This window comes from Osmerus mordax, chromosome 15 (genome assembly GCF_038355195.1).
Source record: "Osmerus mordax isolate fOsmMor3 chromosome 15, fOsmMor3.pri, whole genome shotgun sequence".
Lineage (NCBI taxonomy): Eukaryota > Metazoa > Chordata > Actinopteri > Osmeriformes > Osmeridae > Osmerus > Osmerus mordax.
The window spans coordinates 14,416,883-14,441,331 of NC_090064.1; the positions used below are offsets into that span (position 1 = coordinate 14,416,883).

General features: G+C 48.2%; 1 protein-coding gene across 4 annotated transcripts in view; it reads left to right on the top strand.

The window, feature by feature from the left end:
• Positions 1-24,449, top strand: part of arfgef1 (ADP-ribosylation factor guanine nucleotide-exchange factor 1 (brefeldin A-inhibited)) — a 46,339-nt gene that overhangs the window by 1,993 nt on the left and 19,897 nt on the right. For 2 of the 4 annotated variants that reach the window (XM_067251852.1, XM_067251853.1), the window contains exons 2-14: positions 12,087-12,117; positions 13,522-13,678; positions 13,901-14,047; positions 14,736-14,915; positions 15,325-15,378; positions 17,181-17,589; positions 18,072-18,191; positions 18,400-18,698; positions 20,465-20,598; positions 22,376-22,610; positions 23,630-23,729; positions 23,819-23,958; positions 24,043-24,151. In XM_067251852.1, coding sequence (XP_067107953.1) covers positions 12,087-12,117; positions 13,522-13,678; positions 13,901-14,047; positions 14,736-14,915; positions 15,325-15,378; positions 17,181-17,589; positions 18,072-18,191; positions 18,400-18,698; positions 20,465-20,598; positions 22,376-22,610; positions 23,630-23,729; positions 23,819-23,958; positions 24,043-24,151 — 2,115 coding nt within the window. The remainder of the gene's footprint in view (positions 1-12,086; positions 12,118-13,521; positions 13,679-13,900; positions 14,048-14,735; positions 14,916-15,324; positions 15,379-17,180; positions 17,590-18,071; positions 18,192-18,399; positions 18,699-20,464; positions 20,599-22,375; positions 22,611-23,629; positions 23,730-23,818; positions 23,959-24,042; positions 24,152-24,449) is intronic. The other 2 variants (XM_067251854.1, XM_067251855.1) reach the window with 2 other exon arrangements.

A 24,449-nucleotide genomic window follows, 5' to 3' on the forward strand; every position in this document is an offset into this window, starting at 1 on the left:
TGCCCAGGTTGTGGACACTATAGGGCTGTTGCTCTTGTTTCAATTCAGTGTTTTTCATGGGACATTAGTTAATCTTTTTATTATTGTCTGGCAATCCAGAGAGGGGTCATAGTGTGACCAAATGTCTGGAACCATATCCAAATATTTTTATGAATACATGTTACATTGTGTATATATACTGTATATATACACACACACACACACACACACACACACAGTATTTCAAGTAAGGAAAACATTCTTACAAACTCGAGAATCAATCTTCCACCCCAAATTAGTTCTGGGCTTTTGAAATTTCACATTTGTTTGTATTTGACCCACATTGGGACTAGGCGATATACTGCCCATAAACTGTAGCGTAGGCTGTCAACAAAGGACTGATCGGCTTCAGTCCGATAGTCAGACTCCTCTTTCCCACAGAACCTGACCTTTTCACTGGAGCTTGGAAATACCATAGGGCAGCTTACATATCACCCTGTATAGGATCCCTCTCTCACATTCTCAGAGACCTCAGGAGGGGCCGTGGAAGCAGGAGATTTGGTTTGGATCACACAGTGGGCATTTTTCCTTCCGATGAAAGGAACAGACTGAGGAAAAAGGGCAGACGGAGGGTGAGAGAATGAATCCCTGCAGACATCAAAGGCTTGTCGAGCTGCAGACCGGAGCTGCCCACTTCCTCCACGAAACACATGCTAAGACAACGTCACATCTCATTTATAACAAAATAACAGCTTGCTGTTACCGGACATTGAATTAGAAGTCGGTGTGTGAATAGGGTCCTCATTGTGACACGTCTGGTAGACCTATCATGTAACAAATGGGCACTACATGGTAATGCTGTGTAGTGACTGGATATTTCGATGTCATCGTCCTCAGTTTTCTAAGATGTTGGACTGACGGAGCTGGATCTAGTGACGAAGAAAGTGTTTAGTCCATCTCTTCAGTAATGGAGTGACTTAAGTTCAGTTGACTTGTGGATTTTATAAGTATTAGCCGTCTGCAGATCGGGAGAGAAAACTAGACATCGGACGATAAATGAGTGGTTGGAGATTGGAAAAGTTGAAGGTGTTTATCAGTCCAGGCAGTTAGGAGAAGGCTGCTCCACTCCCAGTCTGACTTGGCAGCTCATCTCCATACCAGAGGGCGAGAGATCCTGGCTGGAGGTCAGGGGTCACGCAGCAATCAGGAACCCCTCTGGACACAGCTAGCATCTCTCAGTCCTCTCACATCTGCCTGTGAATACATTCAGCCCACATTCAGTCCTGTCGGCCATACTGCATGCTACTTGGTGATAGCCACTGGCTCACAAACCTTTGGAGCGGTCAATATTTGTAGGTATATTTTCTGTACTTGTTGGGTTTTAACTTTTGTTTTCCAGTAGTTGCTTCAGGTCATGGCAGAGTTCTGTATATTCTGTAATGATGTGTGACCTTCTAGAGTCAGTGTGATGTATGCTTCTAGAGACAGAGAGGCTATTGTTGTTTTACCCTGACTGTACCCTCTGTACTGAATCCAGTACCCACAATCACATAGAAATATCGTCTCATTCTGTACTGTAAACATTATTCCGATGACCCGTTTTATGTTCTAAATTTTGTCTTGACAGTCTACCGTAATCTGTACATGTTTCTACGCAGGGCCGATTATAAAATATGACAAATAAACAGCTGGAACTGAAATGAATTATCAAATCCTCCAGTCACATTTGCACTCGACATTCTTTGGTGTTCATCTTTCATTTCGATGGCAGACAAGTATTGCCAGAATTGTATGAGTACTATCAGGAAGTATGTGTGGACTGATAGCCATCCTGAATTCACCAAGTGTAATCCTACTAGCAATTATCTATCCTACTAGCAATTATCTGAGTGATTGTTTGTTGGTGAGCCAGCTCACCAACCCAGTATTATTGGGTAGACGCTCTCTGTGCTGTCAAACTAATTTCACGGACAACATCTTAATCCTGGGTGGCTCTTTAAAGATTTTCATTTTATTAGCTTCTTGTTCCTGATGGTGAGGACATGCAATTCGTTTCTGCATTTTGCTGTCTGCTCGTCGTCTCCAGACATATTTCAATCGTCTCATTTAGCAGGTTAAAAATCACCTCAAATAGATGGCTTTTTTCTGAGACAACAAAGTAGCAGTGAGTTCCATTGCTTCAACTCAAAGGAGTGTTCTGAACAATTTATTGGATATTGGAAAGATATATTATTCATGTGCTGAGCTCCTACACAGGTCTTTGTATGTGTATCGAATGCGGGAAAGCAGGCTTTCAGAACCGAGTTACGTTTTAGCATCGCCATGCAAGGTAAGGTATCTGCCGGCTCGTGATAAAGCAGGAAGGGGGAAGGTTTTGCCATGCTGGAAAATGGAAATAAGACCAAAGACAAACGATGTTGTTTGCGTCTATGGCGGGATGAAATACTGGCTTGTTACAGAAGGCAGCTTCACCAAGGTTATATAGGCCTTGATTGAGGACTGGTAGATGAAAACATACAGTGCAAAAACGTCCACCCAGTGTGACTTATCTGGCCTACTTGAAAGATTCAAGTGAAGACATTCACTCACACATACACAAACACTGCATGAATCAAAGAGTATACTTGAGTGACCATCATCTAGTCAGTGGTGCTGTAGTCATGGCTGTCATGTATCTCCCAGGATGTGACCAGGACACTTCTGGTCATTAGTGACTGAGAACACATAGTCCCCTTTGATAAGCCCCGTAATGGCTCCGATTGGTTCATTAAGGTTTGCATCACAACCCCCAAAGGGTCAGTGAAACACAATGGCTTGTGGGCAGACCAGGCAGACATGACGCTGGATGCTCCATGGTTGGGTTCAGAACACACGTTTAAAGCCTCATCTGGATTCTAGGATTGTCGCTGAATTACCTGGTAACATCAAACAGTAAATGCCAGTCTATTCTATACCGTAGCTCTAAGCAGCAAATACTGTAGCATTTACAATTATACATTTATCATGGAATCTATTCCGAGTCCAAAAATACGTTAAACATCTCATTCCTTTTATCCAGTCGTACTGCATGTTCCTGTCACTAACTTCTAAAAGCTTACAAATGCCCCTGATATTCTGCTCGTAAATGAGTAAAGTTTACAGCCCAGTGGTTAAAAAAGGTGTACCGTATTTTGACTCTGACTGCTGTTGGAAGCTACAACCCACCAGGGGTTAGGCTGACAGAGGACCAGGAAGTGGAGCTGAGGGGGGAGAAGGAAGCAGCAGCCGCCTTCAGCCGTGTTTTATGTTCCCTTTATTGTCTGTTCCAGAATGGGTTTTTTTGTGTCGATAGATTTGCATGTCCCTAGGGTGTTGGGCAACTCCTTCTGTTTATGGAGACAGATACAGTATGCGTGTGCACACACGAGTGCATGTGAATTAGGTGTGTTTATCAGTTTCCACGAGGTGCAGCTCATTCTGGTCAATCATACTTCCCAAAACATGGAAAACATGGCCTAGATCTAGGTTGATGTCAAGCCCAGAATCAGCGGCATACTGTTGTTTTGTGTGATTTTGGTTAGATAATGTGATCATTTGGTTTACGGGCTGCATCAGCAGGGAGGCTGAGAACACTACTGCTCGGAGGGGGGGAGGGGAGGGGAGTGGAGGGGAGAGGGGAGGAGGGGAAGGGAGGGGAGGGGAGGGGAGGAGGGGAGGGGAGGGGAGGAGGGGAAGGGAGGGGAGGGGAGGGGGAGGAGGGAGTGGAGGGAGTGGAGGGGAGTGGAGGGGAGTGGAGGGAGAGGGGGAGGGGAGGGGAGGAGGGGAGGGAGGGGAGTAAGAAGTAGGGAGATGCACGAGTAGGGAGAGAAAGCGGTAGGAGAAGACAGTAGGGGAGAGAAAGCGGTAGGAGAAGACAGTAGGGGAGAGAAAGCGGTAGGAGAAGACAGTAGGGGAGAGAAAGCGGTAGGAGAGAGACAGTAGGGGAGAGAAAGCGGTAGGAGAAGACAGTAGGGGAGAGAAAGCGGTAGGAGAAGACAGTAGGGGAGAGAAAAGCGGTAGGAGAAGACAGTAGGGGAGAGAAAGCGGTAGGAGAAGACAGCCCCCATGCCGTGCTCCTGTCTTCCCTCTCCCAGACGAGGAGCAGACAGCTTAGCTGTGCAGCAGCCCGCCGCTCCAGCAGGCCACCGCTTCACCACCATCCACATAATGAGCTGTGGAGGAGTCAGCTTCTCCCTGCTGAAACAAGATCTGAGCTGAAACCATCTCTTTCATCTGGAGGAGGGAGTTTGGAGGAGAATAGGCTAATACCGTTTCACCCGTCAGTGTAGGCCCTTTTTCTACTTTAGATATTTGGTTACAGTGATACCTACCGCATGCATAAAACATGACTGTTCTGCCCCAGTGCCTCATTCAGTCTGAGGACAGGTGATGAATTCATTAGCTTTTAACCACAAACAGATGAGAGAGAGATTGAGAGAGAGAGAGAGAGAGAGAGAGAGAGAGAGAGAGAGAGAGAGAGAGAGAGAGAGAGAGAGGGAAACAGAGATCCCTCCCTCTCCACTTTGTTGTAGGACAAGTTGTGGTGCTCGTGTTTAGCAGATTCCACCATCTGTGAATATGGAGACAAGCCTGTATGCTGCTAACAATGCTTCACCATCAAGGAGGGTTGCAGAGGGGAGCATGTGATGGAGGCTAATGAACAATAGACAGGGAGGGAGGGAGGGAGGGAGGGAGGGAGGGAGGGAGGGAGGGAGGGAGGGAGGGAGGGAGGGAGGGAGGGAGGGAGGGAGGGAGGGAGGGAGGGAGGGAGGGAGGGAGGGAGGGAGGGAGGGGGATACTGAGAAGAGAGAGGGAGAGAGTGAGTGAGTGAGCGAGCAGCCTTGGCCTCGTATCGAGAGTGCTCAGACTCAGGCTGCACAGGTTTAAAAAGAGCACACTGTTAGGCAGAATGAGTTTAGGAGGAGTCTGTGCACTCAACAGTGTTCCTGTCGTGCATCCTCAGGCAGTGTTTCACCTCCACACTCTCCACCATCCCCTAACTGGGGTCAGATGGCTGAGCGGTTAGGGAGTCGGGCTATTAATCAGAAGGTTGCTGGTTCGATTCCCGGCCGTGCAAAATGACGTTGTGTCCTTGGGCAAGGCACTTCACCTTACTTGCCTCGGGGAGAATGTCCCTGTACTTACTGTAAGTCGCTCTGGATAAGAGCGTCTGCTAAATGACTAAATGTAAATGTACTTCCAAACAGCGGAAGGAGAGACAGGGGGAAAGGAAGTCCTTGAAGTCTGTTTACTCAGCAGAGCTTTTCCTAATGGTTTTTCACAGACAAAGCCCCGCTTGCACAGTAATCAAGGACGAGTGAGCTGTGTGTATTTGGTGACTGTTGGAGCAGAAAATAGTGTGTCTGGGTGAGTCAGTAGTATACTGCTTAGGGTGGAGCTTAGATGAGTCTGGGTGAGTCAGTAGTATACTGCTTAGGGTGGAGCTTAGATGAGTCTGGGTGAGTCAGTAGTATACTGCTTAGGGTGGAGCTTAGATGAGTCTGGGTGAGTCAGTAGTATACTGCTTAGGGTGGAGCTTAGATGAGTCTGGGTGAGTCAGTAGTATACTGCTTAGGGTGGAGCTTAGATGAGTCTGGGTGAGTCAGTAGTATACTGCTTAGGGTGGAGCTTAGATGAGTCTGGGTGAGTCAGTAGTATACTGCTTAGGGTGGAGCTTAGATGAGTCTGGGTGAGTCAGTAGTATACTGCTTAGGGTGGAGCTTAGATGAGTCTGGGTGAGTCAGTAGTATACTGCTTAGGGTGGAGCTTAGATGAGTCTGGGTGAGTCAGTAGTATACTGCTTAGGGTGGAGCTTAGATGAGTCTGGGTGAGTCAGTAGTATACTGCTTAGGGTGGAGCTTAGATGAGTCTGGGTGAGTCAGTAGTATACTGCTTAGGGTGGAGCTTAGATGAGTCTGGGTGAGTCAGTAGGCCAGATACACACACACACACACTTTAGGTAGTCCAGACAACCCCTGGTTGTATTTCCTGCTTCTCCTCCAAATGTAATTACGCTGTGCAACCTTTCCTTTCACCCAGCACAATGGAAATGCCATGGGGTCTGCTGTTTCTCAGGCTGGCCATGGATGACAGCAGAGGCCGGCCCTCGCCCGCCACACACAGCCACCAGGGGCAGCGAGGGAGGAGGCGGCCTCCGACACAGATCCTGGGTCAGATTAGTCAAGCGCTGTCAAGAGTCTTAATCATCAGGGTGCTGAAGGAGAACTGACCCGGGAGAAGGGGTTAAGCAATGCATGGTCTCCTAGGTCAGGCCACGGTTATAGGTGGTGAAACACCACTGGTGTTAGTGTGTGTGCTGTATGTGTGTGTGTGCCTGTGTGTGTGTACACCACACTAGCTGGGGTAGAGAGGTGCTGAGGTGCTGCATCCAACATGTCTATATGTGCCTGTTCACGCTCATGAATAGCAAGTTGACTCTAATATTACAACAATTTCTTCTATTATTATCAATTAATTATTAATAAATTATTCTATTATAAATCATAAGATCCCTAACCCTAACCTCCCCACACACACACACACACACACACACACACACTCTTAATGAAATCAGTGAATCGGTGTTCATGGTTCTATTTGAGTTCGACCCATTTTCCATGGCTGTTCCATCCTGATCCCAGCACCTCCACACTACAGACTCCTCTGTGCCCCCAGCCAGGAGCCTGTATCGATCAGGGCCAGGGAAGGCAGTGTGAAGCCTGGGGGGGGAGAAGAGGGGTCGGTGGGTTAGCGAGGCGAGGGCTGGACCGCTGGGGCCCGGTGCTGTGGCGGTGAACGGCAGGCTGAGTAGGGGAGAGCTGCGATTGGAACGGAGCCAGGCTCAAGTGAGGTGGAATGCTTTTGAAATGGAAATGCCTCTGCTGGTTCCTAGGTTCTTAACTAGCTGCTGGGGTGATGGAGTCTGAGAATGGGGCTGACCCCTGACCCCAGCCATGTGTGTGTGTGTGTGTGTGTGTGTGTGTGTGTGTGTGTGTGTGTGTGTAGTCTTTAGTAGGGTACTGACACAGGGCTTCTTACTGCAGAGAATCTTTCCACAGGAGGAGAAAAACACCTTTCCAAAGTGTCAAAGTATAAAGTGTCCCCCAGCATCCCTCGCTCCCCAGGTGCCCTCCTATCATGCACACACATCACCGCAGGTAGCGGGGGACGGTTAGGAGGTGATTTGTTTCGGGGACGCTGGCTGCTGGTGAATGAGTCTTTCACTCTCTCTCTTTCTCTCTCTCTCCCGCTCTCTCTCTCCCGCTCTCTTTTCGGTCTGTCTCCATCTCTCGGTCTCTCTTGTTCTCCGTTTACTCCTTCCTCCCTTCCTATCTCGTCCTCTATACTCCTGCCCTCGAACTCACCCGGGGGCTTGTCCCTCTTCTCTCCTCCTCCGTCTCCTCCTCCTCTCGTGTGACAGGGTGGAGGGCGTCTCCTGGCCTGGTCTGTTTATCCGAGGAAAGGGAGGAGGGTGTTTTAATGCCTGACAGGCAGTCAGGCAGTTCAGATGGCAACAGCTTGCAACCTTAATTGATGTGTAACACTTTTGATAATCTCTGAGTGTCAGAGGGAGAGAGAAGAAAAAAGAGAAGGAGAAGCGAATGGATGTGGAGAAAAGGAGAGAGGGGGGGGGGGGGTGCGAGAAAGTATCTCGCTGCCAAAGCGTCTGCCTATTGAATTAATAGTGCTGGTCAAACAGCTTGAGTCAGCAGGAATGTTTGTCCAGGTAAAAAACAGCCTTCCTTCTCTACCATAGCTCTGGGTCTGCCTGTACGCATCAACAGACTGCACCACTCACCTGCTCACAAAGGCCTTTTAGGGGCTGTGGGCTAAAGAGACTTTTAGAGGAAATTTGTCAAGAAAGTGGGATACAGTTCAATAACAAGACTTTCTATCGCATCAGCAGAGCGGTCAGTTGGTGTTAACCAGCCTGAGGGTGACGTTAATGTGGAAGAAGTTACTTCTTTAGCAAGTTGAACTTTTACATTTATATTTAGTCATTTAGCAGACGCTCTTATCCAGAGCGACTTACAGTAAGTGCCCAGGCCTTGTCCTGACAGGGCTGTGTAAGGCTGTGCCCAGGCCTTGTCCTGAAAGGGCTGTGTAAGGCTGTGCCCAGGCCTTGTCCTGAAAGGGCTGTGTAAGGCTGTGCCCAGGCCTTGTCCTGAAAGGGCTGTGTAAGACTGTGCCCAGGCCTTGTCCTGACAGGGCTGTGTAAGGCTGTGCCCAGGCCTTGTCCTGAAAGGGCTGTGTAAGGCTGTGCCCAGGCCTTGTCCTGAAAGGGCTGTGTAAGGCTGTGCCCCAGGCCTTGTCCTGACAGGGCTGTGTAAGGCTGTGCCCAGGCCTTGTCCTGACAGGGCTGTGTAAGGCTGTGCCCAGGCCTTGTCCTGACAGGGCTGTGTAAGGCTGTGCCCAGGCCTTGTCCTGACAGGGCTGTGTAAGGCTGTGCCCAGGCCTTGTCCTGACAGGGCTGTGTAAGGCTGTGCCCAGGCCTTGTCCTGACAGGGCTGTGTAAGGCTGTGCCCAGGCCTTGTCCTGACAGGGCTGTGTAAGGCTGTGCCCAGGCCTTGTCCTGACAGGGCTGTGTAAGGCTGTGCCCAGGCCTTGTCCTGACAGGGCTGTGTAAGGCTGTGCCCAGGCCTTGTCCTGACAGGGCTGTGTAAGGCTGTGCCCAGGCCTTGTCCTGACAGGGCTGTGTAAGGCTGTGCCCAGGCCTTGTCCTGACAGGGCTGTGTAAGACTGTGCCCAGGCCTTGTCCTGACAGGGCTGTGTAAGGCTGTGCCCAGGCCTTGTCCTGACAGGGCTGTGTAAGGCTGTGCCCAGGCCTTGTCTTGACAGGGCTGTGTAAGGCTGTGCCCAGGCCTTGTCTTGACAGAAGCGAGCTGTGTGTTTATCACAGCGTCTGTCACCTGACACTCGCCTTGTTGTGCTTCTCTCTGTCCTTGGAAAACAGCTTTCTCCCAAGGGATGTCTGCAGCAGACACAAGCACACACACACACACACAGTCATGTCTTTCTGAGGTTATTTGTATTTGTAATCTGTTTACTCAGCTGTGTCCATATATATATTTTTCTTCTCCAGCTTGCTGTTGTTTTTCTCTGAAGAAGAACCTCGACGCTGGCGTATAAGAGGGGTGTGCGGTGATGTCATTGCCCGTCTCACTATCCCCCATCTCATTTATTTTTCATATGAGGCTTGAGTGTTGTGGTGTCACATAGCCGAAGTGTGGCTTGTGTTGTTGACCCCACCACCTACTGGATGCTAACTAAATTAGTAGGATGGGTTACCTGCAAACTTGCATTTTTTTCCCCTCATGTTTTCCTTTTGAATCATCTGAGTCAGACGATGCGTATTTCTTGGGATCTTTTACAGTAGACCGGGAGGGGGAGGGGGGGGGGGGGCAGTTTCATCTGTATAATTTTTCAACAGCTCTTATGTTGAAGGAATAAAGGAAGTGCTCTGTGTCTCTATTGGGCTATGAGGACAAAGACCATGGGATTGGCCATGATTTGATATCATAGGGGAAGTACGTGGCTCTGTGCTTGTGTGCGTGTAGCGTGTGCACACTCTAGTGTGCTCTTCCCCTCCCCCTCTCTCCCTGGCTCCTCATTCGGAAGCTCAGCAGTGAACCTGTAGTGCAACTGAGCATGAAAAAGGCTGACTTAAAATGCAGGAAGGGGCCTTGTGCATTAGAGTCAGAAATGACAGTCTGATAGTGAGGGACGAACCATCCACATCTTACTCTTAGATATCTGGGCTGAGAACAGAGAGGACCGCAGGAGTGTGCTGGCTTTTCAACCCCCCCCCCCCCCCCCCCCCCCCCCCCTCGAGCTAAAACTCCACTTCCCAGCTGTACTGCACTAGTATTACAGTGGCAGGCTTGCTCATCCACCAGACAGGAAGCAGTTCTGGGCATAGGCCATGGTGTGTGGCTGAAAGTTTGGATGACAGAATCTCTAATATGTTGGATATTGACTTGTATTGTTTATAAACAGCCAGTTTCAGGCTGAGGGCAGGTCTTGGGTTACTCCTGTGCCTGAGGCATGTGAGAGTGTTATTCCTGGTAAAGGTGTCTTGTGGGGCTACCAGCACAGGGCATTCACTAAGGGGGTCTGAATTGGGCTGTAGCTGTAAAGACAGGGTTTGTCTCTAAGACTGGGCAATAGCCCTCGAGAGTAATGGTTCAAAAAACCCTAATGTATCCAGTCAATATGAGCTTTCCTGACGGACGTGAACTCATGCTCTCTACTCACCACAGCCTAGAGCCTGCTAACTTTAGCCTTAGCCGACATCGATTACCCAGCTACTGGGATATAGATTTGGCTACAGATTGGGCTATAGATCATGGGATATAGTTTGTGCACTTCCAGCCCTCTAATGGCTGTGTGGCTCTGTTTACTGTACGGGTGCACCTTCACACATTCAGCTCAGAATGAGTGCTTCCCTGTTCATGGAAGTGGACTCAATCAGGGTTCTTGAGCGGTGGCTTACTCGGTCAGATGAGGCCTAGCCGTTGACCTGTGTGATTAGAGCTGGGGACCTCCGCCTCCTTGCTGTTGTTGCTCTCCTGATTGGACTGAGCTGGAGAAGATTGGGAGACCTTCGAAGGCAACAGCGCCAGCTAGGGTTGGAGAAGCCTCTAGGAAAGGGTGTGAGGTGGCTAACAGACATCCGTTTACTGCACGTTCTTGTCATCTTGTGTGGGTGAACAATAACTATAAAATTAGTCTGATTCAATATCTCCTTTATCTCCAATATCTCCTTTATCTCCAATATATCCTGTTTACAGCGGTTAAGAGGTTAAATGCTGCTGAATCCCTCCTGAGTTGTTTGTGAGTTGTTTGTGAGGTGTGTGTGAGGTGTGTGTGAGGTGTGTGTGAGGTGTGTGTGAGGTGTGTGTGAGGTGTGTGTGAGGTGTGTGTGAGGTGTGTGTGAGGTGTTTGTGAGGTGTGTGAGCGTGGCCGCTGGTGCCCCGGATGTTTCCCACCTCAGGGGTATCCTGCGTCAACCGTTGCCATGGATGCGCGTGCTGCAGTTCCAGAGGTGACAGGTCTTCGTCAAACACGCAGATACTCACTCGACTAATTACTACTCTCAGCACACAGTCACCGTGATATCCCCCACCACCGCCATCAAACAGTGCTGTGTGTGTGTGTGTTACATCAAGTTTTGAAGACTACGTGCTCAAGAGATTGGCCTCTTCAGGATTACATTTAGACATTTACATTTAGTCATTTAGCAGACGCTCTTATCCAGAGCGTCTTACAGTAAGTACAGGGACATTCTCCCCGAGGCAAGTCCGGTGTTCCCTCTCTGTCTTCCTCCAGACCCACATTGTGGCTCCATGTTTCCCCCTGCATCCATCCACCAAACCCCTGCGTCACTGCCACAGAGCACTAGAAGCTGTACGCCTGCTTATCTGTGAAATCATCGTCGCTGTTGTTGCTGCACACACACTCTGCTCACACTGAGTGGAGGCTGACTGTGGCTGCAGCTTGTGGTCCCAGGGCTGGGCTGGGCTTGACAGGAGATTATCCAGCGCTGTCCCACCGGACTGGAGATGTACACACAGCCTTGTACACAACCTCTCATGAGTGTGTGTCTGGGAGCAGCCTCTCTCCTTGCAAAGTCTGCCAGCTACAGTAATGAGGCCAATCGAAATGCACTCTGACTCCTGACTGTGTGTGGAACGTTGTGTACAAAGGTGGAATGTGTCAGTGTGTGTGTGTGTGTGTGTGTGTGTGTGCTTGTAGCATGTGTTTGTGTGCATAGCTTTGCTCACATCTGGTAGGTATGCCAGTCGTCTGCTCTCCTAAGAGACTTTCCAGCACTTCTTCCGATATGAGGTTCTCTGGCTTAACATCCAGAATAAACAAGCAAGGTTTCAGACAAGCCTTCACAAGCAGGAGAAGATCCACTAAACACAGCATTCAGAAATACTCTCCCGCCAGCAAGGCGGCTTTCAGATATTCCCTGTGGTGTCATTAGCTGAGTAAAATACTGCAGATTTCATTTTGACTCCCACCTCACTATTTTAACAGTTTATCTCTCTCTCTCTCTATCTCTATCTCTCTGACCTTTTTTACAGAGGAAATAAAGGAAGAGTCACAGAAATTAAGGTAAGCTGTTTGCTGTTTTTCAAAACTAAAGGTCTGTGTTATTCTCCATACTATCTTTTTGGTTGTCATTCTTTTGTCCACACTGTAAAACACACTTTCCTTCTTAACGCTCGGTTTTGAGGACCAGATTATGACTTTCTGTGCGTGCAGCCGTGTGTGTGTGTGTGTGTGTCACCTTCAGAGTTCTCTGGGGCAGGCTGGCTCCTAATAGCACTTCTGCCATTAATGGCCTCTCTCTTAGACCCCTGCCTACCGCTGGCCTCCCGCCTGAGTGGGAAAGAGTGTGTGTATGTGTGTGTGTTGGAGAGGTAGCGAGAGTGTGTGTGTGAGGGGGGTAGCGTGTTGGTGTCCGCTATGTTTGTGTTTGGTTGGCTCTGCTGCCTGGTAATTGGGGCTGTGGTATGAAATGTACCACAAATGCCCCCTCTCTCTTCTTTTTCCTTCTCTCTCCCGTTCTCTTTCTCCACCTCTCTCGCTGTCCCTGTCTCTATTTTACCTCACTCCCTCTCTCCCCTCTTTTTCTCCCTCCCTTTGTTTCTCCTTCTCTCTCTCCCACTCCCATCTTGTCTTTCTCCTTCTCTCTCTCTCTCTTGGAGTCTGCAGTCCCACTGAGCTGTGCAGGATGTTCTGTGTGCCGGGCCGGGCCCCAACGAGGCCCCAGAGGTTAGGGAGGGGTGGTGGGTGGGACTGGAGGGGCTGGATCACACCGGCTCACGATCCAGCCTCACTGCAACAGAGACCCTGCTAACACACACGCACCTCTGGGCAGACGGAGGGGGAGGTGATGGGGGCTCAGTTACATTACATTTAGTCATTTAGCAGACGCTCTTATCCAGAGCGACTTACAGTAAGTGCAGGGACCTTCCCCCGAGGCAAGTAGGGTGAAGTGCCTTGTCCAAGGACACAACGTCATTTAGCACGGCGGGGAATCGAACCGGCAACCTTCTGATTACTATCCCGATTCCCTAACCGCTCAGCCACCTGACTCCACTAGTTGCCCTCCCACTCCAGTGCTCCTCTGCCTTGAAAAGAGACCCTCACAGGTGATAGATTCTAGAGCTATGGCCTACCTTTGACACTCTAGTTATTACCCAGAGCAACCTCTATGTGATTCACGGCCCCCGTTTGTCGTCAACAACCAACCTAAGTATCCATGATTGTTAAAAATACCCAGAATAGATTGTTTAAACATAACGGTGCATTTTAAACAAAGGTCATCCTTGGTAGTTGCTGTATAAACCCAGGCCCTTCTCCCGCAACCTCTTCTGAGGACCCAGAGGTAGTACCTGATTGCCTGTCTAAAACCTGCCTGGTGTGTATTGTGGCGGTAAGTAAGGGGAGCCCAGTGTGTGTTGCTAATGGGGCGGAGAGTGACCGTATCCTTGTTTTGTTTTTGCTCACCAGCCCGCCCCCTGGAGACAGCAAATCGGGTTCCAGCACTTTACCACCTATCAAATCAAAAACCAGCTTTGTCGAAGCTGACAAGTACTTTCTGCCGTTTGAGTTGGCATGTCAGTCCAAATGTCCCCGTATTGTCATCACCTCGCTAGACTGCTTACAGGTCAGTTTCCTGGTACCCTGGTGTCATGAGAGTTTACCACAGACATGATGTTAGAAAGAATGTCCTAGAACAAATGCATAAGACATACCCTTAAGATCACACATGACACAGTAACTAAAACCGCTTGAAATAGTTTCAGGTGTTTGCATTTCAAAAGCAATTTAGCATGTTGTGAACTCTGTCTATATGTGTGTGTGTGTGTGTGTGTGTGTGTGTGAGCAGAAGCTGATTGCGTACGGCCACCTGACAGGCAGTGCCCCAGACAGCACTGCCCCAGGTAAGAAGCTGATTGACAGGATCATCGAGACCATATGCGGCTGCTTCCAGGGTCCACAGACAGACGAGGGAGTCCAGCTCCAGATCATCAAGGTACAGCCCCGGTCATCCTCACCTGCACTAGTTACAGTTCAGAGAAGAGGGAAGTGTGCAGGGCTGTGGTCGGTCCAGAGAGGAAGTTGTCCTCTGAACTGCGATGACCTGTAAACTGTGTCACACCACCATATTGTCACCGTGAGGCTCTGGCAGCGCCACACGCAGTATCACAGTAACTGGCCTGGTTTGTATGTGTGCTTTGAATTTCTGTCAGAGAGAAGAGAGGCTGGGTTAGACTGAGATATTCAGTACACAAACCCTCTTGGGAGCTCTCTGCTAACTGATACAAATCAGTGCTTATGTGTTTGATCCCTCATTTTCTTCTCTCCCTCCCTTTCTCTCTATCCCTCTCGCCCGATCTCTGTCTCCCTCTCTGTCTTTCTCGCTCAATTTCCTTCCCACTCTCTCTCTTTCTCTCTCTCCCTCTCATCCTCTCTCCCTCTCTCTGTCTCCCTTTCTCTCTCTCTCTCTCATCCTCTCTCTCTCTCTCTGTCTCCCTTTCTCTCTCTCCCTCTCATCCTCTCTCCCTCTCTCTGTCTCCCTTTCTCTCTCTCCCTCTCATCCTCTCTCCCTCTCTCTGTCTCCCTTTCTCTCTCTCCCTCTCATCCTCTCTCTCTCTGTCTCCCTTTCTCTCTCTCTCTTCTCCTCATCTCTACCCCCCCCCCCCTCTCCCCCCTCACACCAGGCCCTGTTGACAGCGGTCACCTCCCAGCACATAGAGATCCATGAGGGTACCGTTCTCCAGGCAGTTAGAACCTGCTACAACATCTATCTGGCCAGCCGGAACCTCATCAACCAGACCACAGCCAAGGCCACACTAACACAGATGCTCAACGTTATATTCGCCCGCATGGAGAACCAGGCAGTATGTCACACACACACACGACACGCACACACACACACATACGCACACACATACGTTCACACATCGTTATGAACCTTTGGGTCATGTGACCCGAAGGCAGCACAAGGGTTAAGATTCTCCGACACTGTGTTTCAAACTGGCATACATGTTTTTTTGACTATCTAGGGTTAAGCTATGATGTATGAGCAGTTAGCTTCATTAAGCTATGCTAAGATGGTGGGTCAGGTTCAGATATCTTACATCGTGTTAATGGATGTTGTAATACCAGAGTACCAGAGATCCAAGTAAGGTGTTGCCTACAAAAAAAAGAAGCTTGCTCTAATGTCATCTTTTTCTTTTCGATTGACACTTCTTCCCCCTCCCTCACCTCGCTCCCTCCTTCCTTCCCTCCCTCCGTTTGGACACATAGCTTACAAATCACAAGCTGTCTTGGTCTCTGGCCTCCAGAAAGCGTGACCGCCAGGTAAAGAGTACAGAGCTGCCTTGATTTGCCTGACCTCCATTCTGAACTCTTCTCTCTGTGTGTGTGCATTTGGCTCCATCCATCCATCCGGTTCATTATCTTGACCTCTCTCAATCTTCTCCCCTGTTCCAGCTTGTGGGCTCCACCTTGCTGGTCACACTGTGCTTGTTGTGGCTTACGTTTAAGTTGCCTGCCCAGTCATCTTTTGCTCCCCAGCATAGATTTCCATATTAGTTTGCATTCACTCACCAGTCTGTATCTGCATCCTTGGAACACGCAACCTCAGATTTGATTTTTCTGTCATCCAGCAGATACACTCGGTAGTTGGTGGAAAGTCTGAGAGAGTTGAAGAGGGAAGGACTGAAAGAGAGAGGGGGGGAGAGAGAGAGATAGAGACTAAGATAGACAATCTGACTCACTAACAGCATGTGTAGATGCACGGTGTTAGCTTGTCGTTAAGGGAACAGCCGTTGTGCAGTGGTGTGGATCTGTGCTCCTCTCCAGAGCGCTCTCTCTCTCTCTCTCTCTCTCTCTCTCTCTCTCTCTCTCTCTCTCTCTGCTAATACACCCAGCTGCATCTGAGCTGGCATTTCAATAATGAGCTTAGAGCGTTTACGCGCCAGGCCAGTCTGTCTCTGGGTCAGGCTGTGTTCGTCTAGAGCAGTTACCATCATGATAATTGGATGGTGTCTGTGTAATTTACCCTTTAAAAATAGAAACCTGTGCTGTTAGATTTTTCCCCCAGCATTAAATTGTAACGTGATTGTAGTTACTTGTTAAATTAGATGGAGCAATTGTATTGAACGATGATAAGAAATCAATGTAAAATATAAACCCGTTAGGGTATACGTTAGGCTTACATACGTTCGGGGTAATGTATAAAAGTCCATTGTAAGTGGGAGGAAGTGTGCCGTTCTAAGAATATCACAGTTGTTGTATCTCCACTCCATATTTTCATTTCGACCACTCTTCATCATTTCAAGTTTCCCCTAGTTTGGTGGATGTTTCTGTGATGCGCCTGCACATGGACTGATCCTGTCAGCGGGCTGATCTGACGTGGCTTGGCTCAACAAAAACATCTGAATCTTCAGTGCTTGGAATGGATGTATCTTCTCTCAGATTGGTCTACAATATGTACCATGGTCGACATTTTGCAAGACGAACCGTTCTAAATCACATCAAGAACATTGTGGTTAGCCTATCAAAAGATTACACCTGCTTGAAATGGCTGTTGAGTTAGAGTCGAGGAACGCTTTAGGTCAGTTCTTCATGTTCTACATATTCAAGTGGTGTTGTAACTCTGCCTAAACTATCACCTAGGAGTACGTGTGGTATGAGACCGTTTAGACCAAAAATACTCTTTCAGCCCTCAGTGCCCTGAAATAGACCAGTTTACATAAGCAAGCATGCTGTGATTCCACAGTGTGACTCGTCAGTGTTTCAGTGAAGCATGTCCGATACTGCAGTATGAGTCCTCAATCAGTCATAAGCACACACACACACACAGCCCTCAGCCCAGGGGAACCTCAGTGATGGGCTCTCTGTCCCTGGAACACTGTGGGTCCAGTCTGCCTTTCTGCTCCTGTTCTGGCATACTGCAGCAGAACGTGGCTCTGATTCTTTGTAGGGGATTGTTAGAGTTAGTCCAAGCTTGTAATTAGTATAACGAGTTTGTGCACATTTTCAACACATTGTTGTGTGCGTGTATTTATTTTTGCCTGTTTGCGTGTGTGTCAATGTGTATGTGTTTGTGGTGTGTGTCTGCTTGTATCCTTGTGTTTAAACTCCCCTCCCCCCACCAGCTTCAAGAGGCTAAGCAGTTGGAGAGGGACAGGCACAGACAGCATTCCCCGCTCATCCAGCAGCAGGAACCAGACTCTCCAGGGCTGCAGGGCCACATCCATCCCCCAGCCAAGGGCCCGGCCCGGGAGCCCAATGGACCCACCACCCCTACCACCCCCACCACCATCACCAGCCCTGCCCCCTCCACCCCGGCCCCCTCCACACCCTCCACCCCTGCCCCCTCCACACCCTCCACCCCTGCCCCCTCCACCCCGACTCCACTGGGAGGAGCCGCTGGCCCGGGGGACCTGGAGCCCCAGGAGAAGCAGGGCCCCGTCTACGAGAGCCCTGATCCGGAGAACGGCTCGGAGCCCTGCAGGGCGGAGGACGAGGAGACGGAGGCAGACCAGGCCACAGCGGCAGCACAGAGTGAGTCTGCAGCACGCCTCAGCTTGTGCCCTCGCTCCCACACACACACACACACACACTCACATACACTGACTCAGTGGCACAGAAAGCAGCTTATGCTGTTGAGGATGTGTTTGATGACACATGGTCTTTGATTATTTCTGTGTTTCTCTACAGCTGTGAGGAAGGTCTAATGTAATAGAGATTCTGCCGTGACATTTTGAGTTTTTGTTTGGTCTTAAGGACAGCATAATGATTATATTTTCTTTACAATAAATCTAGCAGTGCACAAATTCTTACACGATTTCATCAACCTTGAGAGAAAGTAAAGTAATGAATATAAAGTGCAGAGCATGTAGAGGAGAGCGCAAATTATTTTGTGAAATAGTTTGTCTGCAGACTATATTGCTTTTGAAAACACAAGCTTTTCGTGTTTGCCTTTTGTATCAATATTGCCTAAGTTGGTCGGTGGTCCATGTTGATTGAAAGTGTTTGGCCCGCAGACGTGACCCAGCAGCATGCGAAGGCTGGCGATGAGGCGGATGAGACACCTAACTACGAGGAGAAGGCCCAGGAGATCGTGCAGAGCATCCTCCAAGAGGTGCTGCACACTGTGGCAGGAGGTGAGCTCCACCTTACATCTCCCACACAGGGAGTGTGGCGGCCATTTTGCCCTCTCGGGTCTGTGTTTTGTGTGGTGCGTTTAATGCAATATTGCATTCATATATATTATGAATATTAATATATTCCTAAAGACCCAAAGCCTTTGAGTGCATTGGTTTAGTTTTTCTTACTACTGCATTTTGGTGAAAGAGTCATGTTTTTACCCAGACATGATTAACTACCCCAAAGGGAACTGCCTGGACCCAGGGAGCCTGTGTTCCGATGCCAAGGAGCCCGCTGGCGAGGGCGAGCGAGGAGAGGGCGAGCGAGGAGAGGGCGAGCGAGGAGAGGGCGAAGGCGCAGAGGTCGTCACGGAGACCACGCCGAACTCCCTGGAGGACGAGGCCGGCCTGGGCAGCGACAGCGAGAACGTCCACGCCAACGGCATCCCCGGCACGCCCATTTCCGCCAGTTTCCCCCCGTCTCTGCCCGACGACAGGCTGTCGGTCTCCTCCAATGACACTCAGGTGAGGGGCCCACCTGGCCATTACCATGGCAACAGTCTGTGCAGTTTTTTCTACATAATGGATTGGCGCCGCTGTAGTTTGTTTTCCTGTTTTTGTGCAGCTGCCAGAGGCCAAATATGGTTTGGAAATAGAATTGACAATATGAAAGTGTAAATAAAGCGTCTTTCAGCAAATGGCCCATAGACAGTTTTAGAACAAAGTGAATACATTTTTTACCCTTATTCACCCCAAGATGTAGCTTTGCTGTCCTCTAGACATACGCATATTAATACTGCTTGAGGCTGTTGAGACAAATAAAGCAATGTTTTCAGTCGGTCATGATGAAAAGGGCAAGACCTGTGAGGCCTTGTGTTACGCATGCCTCCCGAAGGAGAGCACGCAACACCCCACTACGCACAAGATCCCTGGGAGCGTATGAGAGAGACGTGGAGTCGTGGTGCAAAGCAAGGGAGGCGGAGGCCAACACTGCCGTTCAACAATTTATTAAACGTAAAAAACGTCCAGGGAAAAAAAAAGGGCTCTGGGCACAACCAAAGCAAAGAAAGTAAAATAACAATTGCTATCCCGACCTTATCACAGTGGTTCCCTAACTAGCACCGTTCTGGCGCTCTACCCAAAGTACAAGGGTTGGTCGGCCCAGGTCTTACCTAGTGTTTATATACAAAAGGTTAACCTGCGGGTGTTGTAAGCCCGGGGGAAAGAACCCCCCACACAAACCACAAACAAACAGATATTCGGTCACAGAAACCACCTTGGAACTCTGGGGATGGAACACCTTGGTTATTCAGCCTCTGTACTGGCTTTCATTGATTCGTGACTATTAAGGCTTATATATGCTTCTGCGTTTTTTGAAAAACGGACACATGGGAACGCCCTCTTCTCCGAGGAACGCCCTCTACGAGCTCTCCGTCAGCCCTCGGAGAGCCCCGGAGAGCTCGACGTGCACCTCCTGAATTTTCTAACTATCCGTCGTGAGCGGATAGAGAGCTACGGAGACCCCCTTGGCTGTGATTGGTCAGTATTAAGAATCGCTTGCGTCAGGGGCGGGGTTGCCGGGATAAACAGGACGAACAGAATCCTTTGACCGCCATTGCTGTAAGTTTTCACAATTCATATTTCAGCTAAACAGTACATGTAAATCAGCATCTGAATTAAAATGTGACGAGAAATGGGCAGTGTAGTTGCTGAAAATGTGCGTATTTTATTGATGAAACGGCTAATTTGTAAATTTGCTCCGACTTCTCGATAACCTAGGTAAATAAACACTCTCAGGTCTGCCTGAAGTCTTTAACACGTTTATGTAACAACTCTGATATATTTCCGGCAAGGTCTGAGCGCTGTTCAAGTTTTTGTTTGTCTCAAATATCTTTTCTCTCCTTTGGGACATTTAGCAGCAGCTTTCATCACCAGCAATATACAAAGGGGATTTGGACCTCTGACCTCTTGATCTGTAGTCATTCACTCTACCACTGAGCTATACCCAGCTTGTATTAAAGTAATATAATATAAGAAGCACAAAGTCCTTCTATGAGTAGACGGGTTCAACCTTGATGTTTCAATTTAATGAAATTACTTTATGTTGACACACTTCAATCAAGTGAATTGAATTGAAACATGGAGGTAAAACCTGGGAGGTGGGGAACTGCAAGTGTTGCATCTCACACAGCCAAGGTGAAGTGTCGCAGACGAGAGAGAAAAACACATCCAATTCACCTGATATTCCCTGCCTTATTAAAAGTAATCCATCTCTTGTGTGTTTACCGCAGGAGTCGGGGGCAAACACAGGCCCAGCCCCAGGAGCCAAGTTCTCCCACATCCTCCAGAAGGACGCCTTCCTGGTGTTCCGCTCCCTCTGCAAGCTCTCCATGAAGCCCCTGTCTGATGGACCACCAGACCCCAAGTAAGAGACCTGGCTGCTGTAGAAGAGTGTACAGGATGTTCTTTACAAGACCCTTATGACAGGGGTGTTTTTTGAGATAAGGCAGTCCTTCCTTAGCCTGTTTCCTCTGCCTCACAGCAGTGTCAGAGAGGCCAGATGTAATCTAATTTTGCCTTGACCCAATAGGAAGGAGATTGTATTTGGGGTTTCCATGTTTTTTCCAACTCAATGCAGTGCAGAGAGAGATCTGATTGGCTGAATGTGGTCTTTTTTCCTTCATATTTTATAAATTTGGTTTCTGAATGTAACTCAGTTCTGATTGTCTTTAGGTTGACATCATACTATTACCCTACGAATCCTATGTTCCCAGTTTGTCTGTGTGTATGTTTGTGTGCCTGTCTGTGTGTTGTCAGGGGCGACAGGGAGGAAGGCTTTGTCACAGTAGCAGTGATCAGTGATGTGCTATGTCATTGTCAGACAGAGGCCTTTTCACTCTCCGAGATTAACACCAAGACTGCTGTGGCTGATAGCTGCTGCAAACACACACAGCCACACAGCCACACAGCCACACACACAGCCACACACAAACAGCCACACACAGAGCTGTGTTATCTGGTTAAACGCTTGCTGTATAGCCCCAGACACTTGAATAGAAAGGATCGAGGATGTGTTAACATAAAGAAATAAAATATTTTGCTTTATTTAATTTGCGATATGTGTTGAATAAAAAAAAAAGATTGAACTGGAAGTGTGTCTATCATATCCCTGATAGGGATAAATGCAGTGCACATCTGAAATAGGGAGGGAGTCAGGTGGCTGAGCGGTGAGGGAATCGGGCTAGTAATCCGAAGGTTGCCAGTTCGATTCCCGGTCATGCAAACTAACGTTGTGTCCTTGGGCAAGGCACTTCACCCTACTTGCCTCGGGGGAATGTCCCTGTACTTACTGTAAGTCGCTCTGGATAAGAGCGTCTGCTAAATGACTAAATGTAAATGTAAATGATAGGGATAAATGCAGTGCACATCTGAAATAGGTATGTTTTTTACTTTCAAAATGTAACAATGCAATCTTCAGCGTAACTGAGGGAGAAGCTGAAATGTTCTGTACCGAGGTGTACATTTTGTTTGTGCTTCCCAATATTGCTGCAGCTTAAATTATGAAGTGTTTACCCCATGCCGGGAGGAACTATTTTTCTGTGAGTCAGAGATGCAGGGGTGTAGTTTGGTGTGTCACATCAATCCTCATCTGACTTTGCAGGAGAGTCAGAGCACCTTTAAAATTGGAGCATGTCTCAGCAAAGGTTGTTTTTGGGGAAAACAAAACTCAAACATTCAGACAAATGCATTAAGCTCTAGGATGTTGTTGTATGGGTGAATATTGATTGTGTTGCTGTGGTTACAATCGGATTATCATCTTCCATCTTGTGGTCAATAAGGAAGTGGTTTCAATATCTTATTAGTCCAGTAAGATGGTATCATACAGTAGCACAGCTTTTTACAATGGAACTCCATGTTCATCTCAACACACACACACACATACCCATTATCTACCAGTCTCTCATTATCTATCAGTCTCTCTCAATATTTTCTAGATATTGTCTTCTCTTTCTACGTGCTATCATGCCTACATTCTTATTGACCATCCAGCAGGACTAACCCTGCTTTAGATCTTCAACTTTGACTTCCTTCCTCCTGAAATTCTGCTAGACTGGATTTTAAAGCTCAATATATACCTGTCCTCCCCTCCCCCTCCTCCCTCTCTTCTCCCCTCCCCCCCTCCCTCTCTTCTCCCCTCCCAGGTCCCACGAGCTGCGTTCCAAGGTGCTGTCCCTGCAGCTTCTCCTGTCTATCCTGCAGAACGCCGGGCCCATCTTCAAGACCAACGAGATGTTCATCAACGCCATCAAGCAGTACCTGTGTGTGGCGCTGTCCAAGAATGGGGTCTCCTCCGTGCCTGAGGTCTTCGAGCTCTCCCTCTCTATCTTCCTCACTCTGCTCTCCCACTTCAAAACCCATCTCAAGATGCAGATTGAGGTAGTTACGCGGTTATTTTCGGGTCATAGACCCCAGTATTCTACCTTAGTCCTTTATTATTGAAACTCACAATCACTCTCCATCCAACAGTGTTTAGTTCCTGACCGCCTGTGTCGTTCCCATATTCCAGGCATATTCCCTTCCCCATTCCCATATTCCAGGCCTATTCCCTTCCCCATTCCCATATTCCAGGCCTACTCCCTTCCCCATTCCCATATTCCAGGCCTATTCCCTTCCCCATTCCAGACCTATTCCCTTCCCTATTCCCATATTCCAGGCCTATTCCCTTCCCTATTCCCATATTCCAGGCCTATTCCCTTCCCCATTCCAGACCTATTCCCTTCCCTATTCCCATATTCCAGGCCTATTCCCTTCCCCATTCCAGACCTATTCCCTTCCCTATTCCCATATTCCAGGCCTATTCCCTTCCCCATTCCCATATTCCAGGCCTATTCCCTTCCCCATTCCCATATTCCAGGCCTATTCCCTTCCCCATTCCAATATTCCAGGCCTATTCACTTACCCTCCTCAATGTCGTAAAGCCCTCGTATGTTTTGCATGACTACCCATTAGCCAATCAGAACGCTCGTACTGCCGTTTCCATATAATACGTTTTGATATTGACACAAATCTCTCAATACGGTTGGCAGCTGACACTGGTGATTTATGGGAGATGTAGTTTATGACAGAGTGGCTGTAGTAGTAGTTCTGCCTCAGTGCGAATGAGTTTCCATATTACCTGTTTCCTGCTGGTGGTACTGATTTATAGTCCACTTCCACTGTGAGCTCAGCCTATAACATTTCTCCAGACTGAAGTTGATGACTTGATCTCCTCTCTTTGCACCTGTAAATAAAATCACATTTGTTTTTAGTGGAGACTAATGTCTGGAGCTGTCTGAAACGACTGGTCAGTTGAGAGTATGTGTTAGCGAGTGTTCAAGACTCAGACAAACTGGGTAGCTGTATTTATGAAGATTTATTGACCGTTGTGGTTGATCCCGTTCTGCTTTCCTCTACAGGTGTTCTTCAAGGAGATTTTTCTGTACATTCTAGAAACTTCCACAAGCTCCTACGACCACAAATGGATGGTCATACAGACCCTGACTAGAATATGTGCAGGTTTGTAGAGTTGTCTCGTTATAACCTGAAATAAATGTGGATTGGTCTGTGCTTTTTCAACATTTTTTTATCTCTCCTTTATTCCTCAGATGCTCAGAGTGTGGTGGATATTTATGTGAACTATGATTGTGACTTAAATGCTGCTAATATCTTTGAGAGGCTGGTTAATGACCTCTCTAAGATAGCCCAGGGTCGGGCAGGCCACGAGCTGGGCACAACACCCCTTCAGGTGAGGCTGGCTGACTGGCTAAATGAACTCACGTATTGTTTTGGCTTCTTAAATTCCTTACTGACTTGTGCCTGTGCCCTGCAGGAGTTAACCCTCAGAAAGAAAGGCTTGGAGTGTCTGGTGTCGATCCTCAAGTGTATGGTGGAATGGAGTAAGGACCAGTACGTCAACCCCAACTCCCAGACCAGCCTTGGTGAGAGACTGACCCAACACTAGTCTGTAGGCAGACCCATTAGCATTCTGTTGGTGGCCCAACATTGTAGTCCTGCAGTGTATGTGAGCATATATATGATCATAATCTACAGCAGAAATCCCCAACCTGTGGGCTTTATATATATATAATTTTTTGTTTCAAAAACATTTTGGAAAAAAAGTGTAGAAAAAGTTTATAGGTTGAAGAAATATTTTGGAAAAGAGGTTCAAAAGATTGTATATATATTTTAAAAGTTCTATACGGTTTAACAATGTTTTGTTGAAAAGTATAAAAAATA